This window comes from Blennius ocellaris (assembly GCF_963422515.1).
Source record: "Blennius ocellaris genome assembly, chromosome: 5".
Lineage (NCBI taxonomy): Eukaryota > Metazoa > Chordata > Actinopteri > Blenniiformes > Blenniidae > Blennius > Blennius ocellaris.
The window spans coordinates 5,649,173-5,663,585 of NC_137654.1; the positions used below are offsets into that span (position 1 = coordinate 5,649,173).

Below are 14,413 nucleotides of genomic sequence, written 5' to 3' on the forward strand. Positions count from 1 at the left end.
TTATCTGGTGAGATAATGCACTCAGGGTCCTTGGAAAAGAAATAATGTTCTCCAGCGAGCAGCGATTATCAACGTTTTACGCGATTCGACTCGCTATTGATAGAATATGGAGGCAGGAGGGGGGCAGATGGACACCCGATGGTTTCCGTTATGATTTAATGAGGCGACGGAAGATAACGCGTGATACCTGTGCGTGCAGATATCAGCAATCATTGATGTCAGTTTGATCTTTTTCATGTCAGCCAAAGAGATAGAGGTGAAATATGAGTGATAAATCATTTTCTTAATTTATCTTTTGGTTTATGTATACTTTTGGGGGCTGTCGAGAAGTAAAGTTGTCCTAAAAAAAAAAAAAAAAAAGATTTAAACTGTGAGTAAAAAAAAAAACCACCCATAATTTGAAACCTCCCTTTAAATCTTTCTTCCACAGGACAGAAGTGTCCACGCCGGAGCGGATCACCTTCTGTCTTTTCCAGCACAAACATCTAAACATGTATCAGAGCCTGACTTTGCCCTCCAACCAGCCGCCTTACGATTCCGGGAATTACATGCACCCGTCCGGCGGCTCTCCGGTGTACGTGCCCACCAGTAGAGTCCCGGCCATGCTGCCCACGCTGCCCTACCTGCAGACCTGCGACGCGCCGCATCAGTCGCACGGCCTCGGCGGACACCACGGCTGGCCGCAGGCGGCCTCGGCGGACGGCTCGTCGGCCTTTGCCAGCAGCAGCCCGCACCACCACCACCACCACCACCATCACGCCGCCGCGCACGGATTCTCCTACCCCCACAGCCCGCCGGTGAGCACCGGCAGCGGGCGGGACGCCGCCTACCAAAGCCCGCTGGTGCTGGGCAGCGGCGCGGGGCGCGCGGATCAGTACGGCGGCGCGCTGGTGCGCTCCGTCGGCGGCTCCGTCTCCTACTCCGGCCCCTACGCGTACATGAGCCCGGAGATGGCCACGTCCTCCTGGACCCCCGGACCCTTCGAGAGCGGGGTGATCAGCCTGCAGGGCCGCCAGGGAGGCCTGTCCGGGAGGAGGTCCAGTCTGGGTGAGTGAGCGTCCCGAGGAAAACCATCCACGGTCACGTGTTTCTACAAAGTTCACTCAATCTTCATGTCCAGTCTGGCTTCTAATCGATCCTTTCATCGATCTGCAACATGTTGTAAAAACATGTTTATCGGGTTAAAAGTCCAGTCAGAGCACGACACATTATTGAACAACGGCCCAAAAAAAGACATTCTGAGAAAAATAAAGTGTTTTGGTTTTCAGACACAAAAGAAAAGTACAGTCTGGATTACAAAATATCCACATCTTTTAAAGCGAAATAAAGTAAAATTTTAGTGTACATATGGATATTAGAATACATTTGTGAAGAAATATTCTTGTGATTTATTACAATCATTCATGTTCAGTAATGCAGGATTTCAGTCGTGCTGCCTTCAACTCCCATATAGTTAAAAAAAAAATCGAACCTTCTTTTTGCCTTCAAATATATCTCAAATGATATACTTCGTGTATCACCAAGAGTTCGTTAAGGTAAGAAGTGTCATCTCCCTGTTGGAGCAAATGTCAAAAGCAGTTCCATTTTTTATTACACAAAATACAAATATTTTAACTTTTTGAACTCTGTTCTAAACCTTAGTTATTGGATTATGATCTAAAAATCTGTGATTTTTCTTGGTCGCTTGCCCGTGTTTAAACGTTTTCCCATATTGAAACTCCAGAATCACATTTGAAAATCGGTTCCAGGCTCTGCCTTAATTCCTTTACATGTCAAAAATGCTATTAATCACGAGCTTTTGTTATTTGAATATGTAAGTCTGTTTCTCAAATCATGTCTAAAGCAACTACAACATCTTACTTAACAATTCAGAATATTTTAGACCATAACAAAATGCCATTCAGATTTATTCTAACCCACGTCCAAACAGTTGTTGGGGAAAATCCAGATTCTAGTTTATAGGCCGCTGCAGTTTATTACCGCCGGGAACAATAAAGTTCTGTCACTGGGTTTCACCTGGAAAATACCCCTGTGAGCTATTCCACATCACACATAGACAATACACATCCTGCAGAGGCGAAGGCCGCGAAATACAACCAGTTAAAATGTCAATTAAATCAGACTTTTCTATGGGACGGCGCAATACACACTTTGTGTGTGTGTGTGTGTGTGTGTGTGTGTGTGTGTGTGTGTGTGTGTGTGTGTGTGTGTGTGTGTGTGTGTGTGTGTGTGTGTGTGTGTGTGTGTGCGCGTGCGCGAAGGGTGTCAGAAGGCTCACACTGAACACACCAACTTAAATACTTAACACCAGTTTTAAGCATATTTTGGCAAATTGATCCACTTTACCTGCTTGGAAATCTCAGATTAGTTGATTCAGGAAATTATCTATAGAAGTGTAATAAAGTAAGCAATCAAACACATTTCTTTTCCATATTTTACTCTTTATTGGTCCCATGTTACCAACACACACACACACACACACACGCACACACACACACACACACACACACACACACACACACACACACACACACACACACACACACACACACACACACACACACACACACTTCCCTAAAGTGTGCACCATGAAGACAATGGTTTGTACTCCAAAGGTTTGAATACTTGATGCTCAGAAGAAATAGATTAGATTCGATCAGACCTTTTCAATCCCACAGGGGAAGATTCAGTTAAAGACTAAGATAGTGGCACAAGAAGATTATGAGACTATGTACATATAATTGGATAATTACATAAATATATGGAAGTACAGGAATTCCAGATGGAGGGAAATATGCACAGCATTAATTTTTACACCATCCATGTGCAGTCTTTCAGCATTCCTGTTTTCACACTTTTTATTTGATTGGGTTTATTTGTATCTAAATGACTGAAGTGCTCATAAGATATAGACTCAACTTTGAGAATAGGAATAGTAGGGATAGTTGTACCTGATAGAATCCAATACAAAATAATCCTTGTTGACAAATCTTAAAACGACAAATATATTCAAATGTTAAAAAATACAATTTGTATGTGATTTCAACAGGAAAGGTAGTGTTAATCTTTCCTTGGCAGAGATGAATAATGTGGAAGTGTTGCTCACCATACCTATAGACTTAATTTGGGTTGAAGTCAAATCAAACTTGTGTGGAGATTTGAAGTTGAATAAACAATAAAAAGCTGCTGGAACAGACTTATCTTAGTCACCATCAGTCATCAGATTACATGGAAGTGTTGATTTTATGAGTTATGGGCATATTTATGGTTTTAAAATGCAAAGAGGTCCAACTGCAGGTTCAGCATCGTTTTGGAGAATTTGACATTGTTTTCAGATTTTATATTTAGTTCATCGTTAATACTTTAGTTTATTTGACAGCAACTGGTTCAAATTTGAAAGTAGGAGATAGTGTCTTAAGTCATTCATATATATTATATATATATATATTGTACCTTCACATTTGGAAGAATGAGTCCAAGAAATATCTCCACAGATTCCCTGAGTTTGTCCTGCAGAGCCTCCAGTTAGAAAAACATCAACAGCTTCTATTCAATGCTGCTTGTTTACAAATCATTATTGTCACTTTGGATGTATGTATTCAATGATAGTGGTTCAAATCTCATGATGAATTTTAAACCTATATCTACAAAAAGCTGATTTCACTATGTGCATCTTTTATTTTATTTGTAATAATAGTTGCCTTCCAACTTCATTGAGGGTCAAATGTATTCAATTCATTTACATTAATTCACCATATTCGGACCAATAATTTAGTTATAACAACAAACTAAAATGTATATTTGAAGATATTTGGAAGATAAAGTGAAGGTAAAGTCCCTATTTAGCTTTTAATCTTAGGAAACATTATTCAGAAAGCACACACACACACACACACGCACACACACACACACACACACACACACACACACACACACACACACACACACACACACACACACACACACACACACACACACAGCTATTCATATTAAATGATGATTCTGTAAATAATAAGTTTAGTCAGTCTTTCAGGACAGATTGGTTAAAGTTTGGTCAGATGGGCAGATTAAACAGATTGTTTCAACTTTCAAATCAAACATCACTTTTTTCAGTCCACACATGTCAAATACAAATTCAGCCCAAAGTGTCTTCATTCGTTTGTAGATAAACTCAGATGTTCTTGTTTCGCTGTATTCAGCCTCATTTTTAAAATAAAACTGAGATTTAAACCAAAGTTGAGATTTGAAGAAACCTAGATTATTTTAATACACAATGGAGGAGAAAAACTTTCTATTTGATAAAGTCAGTTTGTCTTGATCAGATTTCAATTTGAAAAAAGAAAAAGGAAGAAGAAAAACCTTCAAGTAAACACTTTCTCTGACACATTTCATGCAGGTCAATACAATTTGACATGAAAACAGTAAATAAAGACAAGTATTAAAAAAAAAGCTTTAAGATGTGACTAATAACAACGAGCCAAATTCTATTTTAAACACGCTTAGGAATTCAAAAAAATTACATTTACGTAAGAAAAGTGAAACTACATGAAACTGAATTAGATGCAAAACAAAACTCGTTTATCTATTAAATAAATCCTGAGATTGTAAAATAGCAGCTTAATTATTATAAAGCAAACCATTAAAATAAATAATGCAGAAACGTTCATAGCAGTCAGACGGTGATTTGTCAGTTAAGAGTTTCCTGGATTCTAAATGGGAATGTTGCTGAAAACAGGTATACGAAGATGAGATCTATGAAGCACCCGCCCTCCCTCCTTTCCTCCTCCCAGCTGAAGGATTTGGAATTTTGGGCAATTAATGGCAGGAGTCTGTCGCGTGGGAGCAAAGCCCCCCCCCCCCCCCCCCCCCCCCCCCCCCCCCATGGATCTGGGTCCTGATAAGGCTCCACACCCGGCCTCTCCTCCCCGCCGTCAGCGCGTCTGCGCGGGTGATTCATTCGTGTGGGTCCGATGATGGTGGTGGTGGGGAATTCCTCTGTCTGCATTTCATCACGTTGTCCCTTTAATACGAGAAACCATCCGCCATCACCTGGACCTTTAAAACGTGGAGATGAATGGCACCGTTGGAGTTTTTACGCAACATGAGACGCGCGTCAGTTCACGTCTATAGACAAACTACACGTGGGCGTGACTGGAGATCAGTGCGCACAGTTAAACGCTCTCATCCAAAGCTTCCTACGGCTAAATAAATGTTTTTAAAAAAGAAAAAGAAAAAAAGAAAAAAAAAGAAAAGTCAAGTGAGATGGAGCGGTTTTACGCGCAGTCATCACGGCGTTTCACACCCACACGATAATTGATTGGTTAAAAGCGGCGGGTTCATGCGCGGTGTGCGTGACGAGCCCCTGTGTGTCTGTCCGCAGACCTGATGGACGACATGGCCACGGAGGGCCGGGAGTGTGTCAACTGCGGCTCCGTGTCCACGCCGCTGTGGCGCCGCGACGGCACCGGACACTACCTGTGCAACGCCTGCGGCCTGTACCACAAGATGAACGGCATCAACAGGCCGCTCATCAAGCCGCAGAAACGACTGGTAAGAACGCGTCCGTCAGCCGGACCAGCTTTTTCTTTAAACCTTCAGGTTGTGTAAATAAACCTCATCGTGGGGAGGGCGGAGGAGTTACTGTCTGATTCTATTTGAATTGACAAGAGAGCATAAAACACCCATTGGTTTTATTGTATTAGACATTTTTACAACTGGATGTAATGGAAATGTGACGAAAACGCATTAGAATGGTCAAATATGCCTGTAATATGCCATAAAATACAAAGGATTGTGGGGATCAAGCATGTGGCCCATGGGTTCAAGCCATGAACGCGTCCCTCCAGAGGACGAGCTGATCATTAAACGTTTAATTCTATCAAATAAACGGCTTCTGATTTGTTTCAAGCCTTGAGAGTCGAAACACAAGGCAGCTGGTCAGCCCACTGCACACCGACTCACTGCACAATTTATCATAAAGAATTTTTTGAAAAGTTGCACATGATTAAAATAAAGCCCTGGTTCAGTTCAATTATAGTATATATTTTCCACCTTTACCTGAATGCCAGTAAAATAATGCCCAATAAACATATTTACCATCCAATAGCATTGCAGGGTTAAACAAAAGGACCCATTGCCCATTTATATGTTGTCTTTTGAAAAAGCAAACCACAAAAAAAACCAACAACAACAAAAAAAAAAACTGTTGCTGTTTTTTTTTTTTTACCGAAACCTGATCTGGGTCTTACAGGAACGGAAAAAAAGGACATCCTGACTGTCACACTTGCTACCTTAAGGATCTGAGCAAGTGGCATTTTATCTTTCTAAACTAGAATTTTTTTAATTTACCCATATAAAGTTGTTATACTACTATGGTACAATAGTGCACAATACACAATGAAGTCTGCAGAATGTTGCATTTACACACTATCAGACTTGGACTTTATATTATATATATATATTATTTTTTAAATGCTTCATATCATTTTGCATCAAAAACAAAAGAAAGACTTGGATCCATCCAAATATTTGTATTTCAGAGAAACAATGCTCCCATTCCTCTAGTCTTTTTCACAACTTAAGTACCTGTACTACCTGTAACTACATGGTCTAAGACTGGCTACCTTTTCTGTGTATGATCCTCCAGTGTCTTTAAATGTAAAATACCATGATCGGCTCACGTTTGGTGCTTCGTGTGAGACTGTCCAGGCTGTGCTGTCTGACAGTTTCTCTTCTGTACGAGTTGCCAGATCTGCTTTACTGAGACTTCAAAATACTTGATGTGGCGTTAATCAGTGTGACCGGGAGGCAGCAGGAGTCAGTCAGAGTAGAGCTAATATAAATATATATTTTGATGCACTTGATATAAAATGCAACTATTAGAAACTAGTTTAACATGATGGTGTGTCAAGGTATAATTTTAACATATTTGTTCAGACTCAAGCTTGATTTTAAATCCACATTTTCAATTAGTTTATCAGCTGAAACCCTGACTTGAACTTTAAATCCCTTCTCTCTGATCCGCCACACATCCTGATCAGTTACAGTTTAACATGTACGACATTAAATACATTACAGCTGCTTTTTTTTCCAAAATGTGAGGATATTTCAGCTGAATTAACATTTATGTTTTAATCTATCTGGTCCAAGAAGATGTAGAATTAAAATTCTGCTTATAACCTTAAAGAAATAAAATCCAGGTGTCAAAAATATACCATGGCAGAGGAAACATCAGTGTGAGATTTTATTAGTGGTAACTGCTGTTTCTATTCACTGGGATCCGTTTGGTTATAGTCAAGGTAGAAAACGTTAAGGCTTAACAAGCAGTAATCTCAATAACTCATAATAATCAAATGTTACTTATTTTTATTTGGATATTTAGACTTATTTGTGTTTTGTAAAATGATTGAAATTTGATTTCCATTTTGTCCTTTTAATAAAAAGACACATTTTGGTTGTTCATACATTATTATCCCTTTGATTTAATTCGTCCAAAAGCTTAAATGAATTTGACGCATTTCTTCTGAACAAAAACAATTATTTTATTTCAATATCTTGTAAAATAACTTTTATTTTTATTATCAGAAACTATTCATGCAGATACACTGGAAAAATAAATGTAAACTGAAGCCGCTGATTCCTTGAAAGGCAGAAGGAGAATCTGTGAATGAATGAATGAATGAATGAATGAGCTGCAGCTGCATTCATTTTAACCTGTTTTTGGTTCATTTTGACAACTTCGCTGTTTTAATACCTTTGGTTGTTTTAAATACCTTTTTAGTCACAAATTAAGAGTCCTTTTGAAAATGACTGTAAATATAATTTTTAAAAAACGATGATGAAGATACATATTTTAGTGAAGGCTTCACAAAGCCAGTACAAGGCGCGAGGCACATTTGTAGAGCGCCAATCAGGCACGGGGCAATTCACAGTGCTTTACAAAGAAATAAAATAAATATTTTCATTAAATATGTCATGAATTCATTCAACTCAGCAATCCAAGATTAGGAAAATACTTCAGTACCAAATATCAATGAAGAAGTCACAGCCACAGTCGTCTTTCACTCAGAGGAGCTGAAGAGGCTCTGATGCTGCAGGTCGCTGTGGCGGATTCAGGATTTTTAAATCTCCAGCTCCTCCAGAGGTTTTCAGGCTGATAAACATCTGGACTCACTGCTGGTCATTTTAAATCTTCACATTGATGCTGCTGGATGTGAACTTTGGCTCATTTTCCTCCTCAGACACTGCAGCTTCAGCTCAAACTCAGTTTTATAGTAGTTAAACAGACATTACTGTTAAACATGGCATAATTATGATAATGATCAATAATATCACAATGATCACCGCCGACACATTTTCAGTCCTTCTTTCATTGAACTGGACCAATAAGCCTGTTTGGTGAAACGTACAGATGAAAAGTGGCAGTCAGCTCTGCTCCTGCTCAGACTCAAGCTCTTTACATGTGAAGCAGCTGTTTTGAACCTTTGCTTTACGTCCCACAGTTTCTTCTCATGATGGAATTATATTAATTAGTTTCGTGCATTTCTTTTAAATGGTGCCATCTCTGCTTGGATTGCCACCACGAAGTCATTCTTTCCCCCAGAACTTGCAGTATTTTTGGCCTTTTATTTGTGAAAATACTCTAAATTCTTGCAGTTTGAGGTGAGGGAAGTGAACAAAACCTTCCTAATGGTCGGTGCTGCATAATGCGCTGAATGTGGCCAGTTTCAGCTTCAGTGCGCAGTGTGTTGGGTTTGGTCACACATCCCTCAACTCTGTGGCACCAATCACAACACAGACGTGACTGCAATAGCTTCAGATGAGTCAGAATGGTTGTGTGTGTGTGTGTGTGGGGGGGGGGGGGGGGGGGGGGGTGTCAAGGCCTCACAGTTGTTGGTTTCCCAGGAACGCTCCTCTCCAGAGCAGCTGTGCAGCGAGTTGCCCTGCCGCCTCCTTCCACACTGGAGCCGTTCTCTCTTGTTTTATTTGCGCTGCGCCGACCTTGCCCTTGGTACGAGACGTTTTTAGACAAGGCCTCGCAGACCACGCGACTTGTTTTTCCTCCAAAACCAAACCAGCATCCACACCAGAAACAAGCACGTGTGTCGTCCTGCTCATGAATTATTGAGGGCTTTTTTTTTTTTTCTTTTTTTCTCCTTCTCCACGGCGCGATTCATCATTGTTTGTGCGAAATGTTGTGGCATCCTGCGATTCATTGGAAAAGCCCAGGGAACAATTTGAAGCAAGTTTCTCAAACTTTGCCTCAAGGGTACAAATATATGTCCTATTTCTGTCATTTGGTTCCAAGCCAGCTGACAGCTTCCCGTTCGAATGTGTCCCCCCCCCGCAGCCGACCACGTCCCGGCGGGCCGGCCTGTGCTGCACCAACTGCCACACCAGCACCACCACGCTGTGGCGACGCAACGCCGAGGGCGAGCCGGTCTGCAACGCCTGTGGCCTCTACATGAAGCTGCACGGGGTGAGTCCCAGCAGGAGGGAGGGGGGGGGGGGGGGGGGGGTCTCCAAGGCTAACGGCGCCGGCTGTTATCAGTGTGGGAGGAGAGCCGCTGTGGGTTGCCGTGACACCGCGGGCCTCTGTTGTGTCGAGGGTCGGGAGGCCAGCTCTCGGCTTAATGCGTGTTGCTCTCCTCCCCCAAGGTGCCGCGACCTCTGGCCATGAAGAAGGAGAGCATTCAAACAAGGAAACGCAAACCCAAGATGCCAAAGAATAAAAGCTCCACAGGTAAATGCCACTCACTCATTTGCTCGGATGTAGAATTTTAAGATTTGGAGCTTTTTTCTTCAATAATACAACCATAAACTCGTATTCAATGTCATTTTGTGACGACGTGATGTTCCACATTAGCGCTGCGACTGATTATTTTGCTAATCGAGTAATCGTATTTAATTCTATTTTTTTTTTTATATTGATGTTTATCCTTTATTTTCTCAGGTAAGACAAGAACATTTTTCCATGAAGAAAAAAGAAATCACTAGAGAATTATTCAATTTACAGCATTTTATTGAAATACTTTCTGTAAAACAGCCGGAAAGGAACACAGAGAACTTGTTTAAGGCTTATTTAACCAATAATTGGACACAAATATAAACTTCTGCCTCAGCCTTCGCCCAGTCTGCAGGTCACAAGTCTTTTTTGTAGATTTAGCGAAGTGCTGCCACACTTCAGGTGACTTTTTCCGTGAAGTTTTCTCTCCTGGTCATCTTTTGTCTCTGGTTTCTTGGACCTTTGGGCAGCCGCCTCTGACATTTCGCCGAAGGCGTTGATTGTATTTTCAGCAGAGCACATGATGCTAAACAAGGCCAACTACTGGCTGTTGGCTTCTTCTCCTGCTGTGCTGGTAGATTACAGCCGCAGGTGGCTCATTACTGCCACACCGTGGTCGCTGCTGGAACAGATTGCTTGGAAATTTTTATAAAACGGGTCGATTATGGTAAAAAAAAATGTTGAGTAGCAGGACAGCCTTTGCATCTGCAGTGGTTCCTTCCTGTAGTAGGGGATTGGGAAAGTTACCACATGGGAAAGTCGAGCTTCTTAAGTGGGAACATTGATACAACAGCTAAAGACGGCCAACACGTTATTTTGGAAAAAATGCTCAAAACCATAATGGAACAATATTATCCGACATATTTCAGTCAACCCATAGATGCACTTTGCTTGGAAAGTCAAAATCATTTCTCCACGTATTGAATAACTGTCGGCTTTGTAGTAGACGGGTAACAAGGAATGTGTCATGTTAACACAAATGACAACGTGGTTGGTGTCACGTTAGCTAATGGAAACTTCCTAGTGGGAATTCCCAGTTGCAGCTAACCCTAGCTTGACATGTTTTTTTTTTCATTGCTCAAATCTTAAACTGAATATAAAAATGTTTTTTTATAGCACCATGTGGGAAAAAGCGGTTTTGCAGCGGTGATGTTGAGTTATATCATTCAATAATATGTTTAGTGGCAAAGAAACACATTGAGCTGAGCTTTTTAGCAAAGCATATATAACAGAGCAGTATAGAATTACAATCAGTCTGATATCCATGCAGAGGAATTAGCGCTTTTCCATTAGCGTGTTTATGAGTCACTGGGACTCTCCCAGTTCCCAGCTGCATGAGTATAATCTTCAGCTTACAATGTGAAAGCAATTTGGAGAAAGAAGAAACTAGATGGTTGAAGATAACAGAAGGGAAAATAGTCTTAATGCATAAAATGTAATTTGAAATGATTCAAATGTCCTTTAAAACGAATTTATTGTCACTGATGATGTCTTGTTTTTCACTTTATTGCTGTTTAATCATATGTATATTGGTTTGTTCTCCAAAATGATTCTGGTTTATAAGGAGTAGTATTCTATTTATCATCTTGGTAAAAGTGACTAATGGTGTTTTCTTGTCTGTAGGATCCGTCACGTCTGACACGAGCTCGCCGACCTCGCTCTCAGTCTCAGAACACGCCTCCACCGTCAAGAGTGAACCGAGCATGGCTCCGTCACCTTACGCCGGCCAGACGGTCGCATCTGCCACTCAGGTAAAACTTCCAGGAAGGGAAACACGACAGAGTCACGTCGCAAAGTAGAGACTGAAAAATAATGTAGGTTTTTTTTGGTGGCGTGAGGCAAAAGGGCAGCCAGTTTTACTGACGTGTCTTTGCAGAGCAAATTACGATTTTGGCTCAATATCCATATAATCGAGGTAAAACGATTATGTTGTAGAGCCGATGAATGGGAGTCGGAGAGGAACTCCAAACGTTATCCTCCATTAATCCACACTTCTCAGTAACTCTTCTTTTCTCTCTCTCTCTTCAACATGAGAGCACAGCGCCACACGCTGTTGCACCAAAATACTTCCGACCAGAAACCCTTCCTCTCTACAAAATAAAGTTCTCCACTGTGGCGATCCGTTACGGTCATAATTCACCCAGTTACTGTGGGGCGGTGGGGAACTTTATTTTGTAGGGAGGCGGGGTTTCTGAGCAGAAGTAGTTTGTTGTTACACCGTGTGTGTGTGTGCTCTGTTGGAGAGATGAGAGGGGAAAAAATAAGAGAAAACAAAAGCATTTCTGAGAAGTGAGATGGAATGGAGAAGAGTTCCTTGCTGAACATGCCGCCTCCGACTCCCATTCATCGGTTCTACACCTCCACGATTTTATTTTGTACCAATTTAAAGTATTTATTAAAGTGTTTATGTTGGACTTATTTATTGAAGTATATCTATCTCTTTTTGTATTTTATTTATTTCTTCTTTTCAAAAGATTGAGTGCACTACAACAGATTAGTTTTTACTACTGCATTACAAGATACTTTTATATATTTAACAGATGAGCAAATTAAACTATACAGTTTGATTTCTTAATGTTTCGATTTTGTTGAAAAAGAAAATGTCAATTCTTTCTCGCAAAAAAAAAGAACAACGCCTGTCCTTTTGTTCCAAATGTTTTACAACTGTTGAGGAACCTCTGAGGAATATAAACCTTGTGGTTGTTCTAAAATTCCAGGCTGAATCTGTGTTTACTTGTACAAAAAGCAGCAACACGGTGCATGCCAGGCCACGGAGTAGCACTGTTGGTTGTTTTTAGAATGAAACCACACACACATGCAGGCGGAGAACGATTCGCTCTAAACATTAACAAAGGTCGCACACACACATTTGTACAAACCGATGACCAAGTGAGATTGTTATTACGGTGACTGTCGACTATCAATAGCAGTATTCCAACTTGGGAGCCCTTTTCAAAAAGTTGCACAGCCAGTGGCTGGGAGCACCGTTGTCCTAAATGGACACACAAAACGCAACGAAAGTATTCAGTTTTCGCTTGTGAAGAGCGAAAGATGTGTGAACGAGGCCTTCGTCTCAGCAGCAAGTTGAGGTGTGTACGGACAGTCAGCAGGGCAAGGCTGCTTCATTTGTATGGCACTGTTCATACACAAGGCAATTCAAAGTAATATCTACAATTATAGAAATGACACAAGACATTAAGAAAATAAAAGTGGATTTAAAAGATAAGTAAGATCCTTGTAGAGGATTATATGATATTCCAGCAAATATTGTAAAACTGTTTTCAGAAATCAACTCTTAACATCACTTTATGAATAAAATGACCTGGTACTGGTTTTTAAGGAGTCAGAACAGTGAAATCTACCTTTTATGTGAAAACCAGAAATTAAGTGTTGGATCTTTTCAATTTTAAGCGTACAACGCGCAATCAATAATCCCCTATAAGGCAGAATGTATGAAAACTTCACGATATTTCTAAATGTCAGATTGAAAGCATGTGTTTCGATGTGACATGTTCCCAGTCAGCAGTGCTTTTCTTGAACATGGGAAACGAGTGACATTGATCTCTGAACAACAAGCATGAGTGTCACAGGAGGTTCGGTCGGGACGGATCTGAGACTGGAATCAGGAATCTGGGATTGTTTTTCTTTTCACACCATGACAGCTGTTAACTTTTAATCAAGGAGCATTAGTATCTTATCCTGTAAAAAAACATAAGTGATACTTCTGAGCAGGTTGTCTTCAGGAATGCCAGGAAATGGTGTGTAAACAATAAAAGAAGTAGAAACACTGTTGTCAATCAGCGCTGAAGCCAGGATGAAATAACAGAGAGGGGCTCGACATTCTGAGCAGGTTATTTTTTTTTTAATTACAAGATGTATTGAGTCGGCATTAAAACTCTGAACTGTTAATTGATTGATGCTCAAACACGGGAGATGACGATCGAATGGCTTGTCATTGAACACAGTGACGATATTTGACCACGAGGCAGCAGATTTTTTCTACTAGAATTTTGTTGCTATCAGTAAAATAAAGGTTGAACGTTTGTAAAATCCCGGCTCCAACTGGACTTGATTCATGATGCTCGGTTTTTGTTCCTGCTCATCATGAGAAAATGTCTTTTTCGTCTCCGCAGACAGCTTCCCGGTTAGACGGCGCGGGATCGGGACACGTGGACATTAAATACGAGGACTACCCCTTTACCACGGCCTCCATGGCGCCGCAGAATTCCTGGTGCGCTCTGTCTCAGGCGTGAGCAGCAGGACCGCCGGGCCGACCGAGCTCGGCTTCGTCAGCCAGCTCGATGTGTCACGACCAGCCAGCTGTGATATTGGAGACTCTGAAGTGACGGAGGAGCCGTGGCGGGGGAGCGTCCGACGGCTTAGCGACTTCCGCCGGGGATCTGCTGGTTCTGGACCGGACCGGACCGGACCGGACCGGACCGGAGCTCATGTGGACACCAGGACACCTTCATCCAAGTTTGAGGCTTTGTGTTTAATCATGACGAGACTCTTGAGCTGAGAGCCCAGACTCGCCTCGACGGGACAACGAAAACTACCTATCTCCGGAAGAAACGTGTTTTTGGACAAACGCTAGCGCAAAGACAATCGTGTGGAGCCGCGGCTAGTTCA

General features: G+C 41.4%; 1 protein-coding gene across 1 annotated transcript; it reads left to right on the forward strand.

Annotated features, from left to right (window-relative positions):
• Positions 1–491: 491 nt before the first annotated feature.
• On the forward strand, positions 492–14,037 carry gata5 (GATA binding protein 5; the record flags this gene model as incomplete). Its single annotated transcript, XM_080496447.1, has 6 exons — positions 492–1,047; positions 5,381–5,550; positions 9,350–9,478; positions 9,658–9,742; positions 11,408–11,535; positions 13,918–14,037. 6 exons carry the CDS (start codon positions 492–494, stop codon positions 14,035–14,037), a joined length of 1,188 nt encoding a protein of 395 aa, XP_080352573.1.
• Between the last annotated feature and the right edge of the window lie 376 nt (positions 14,038–14,413).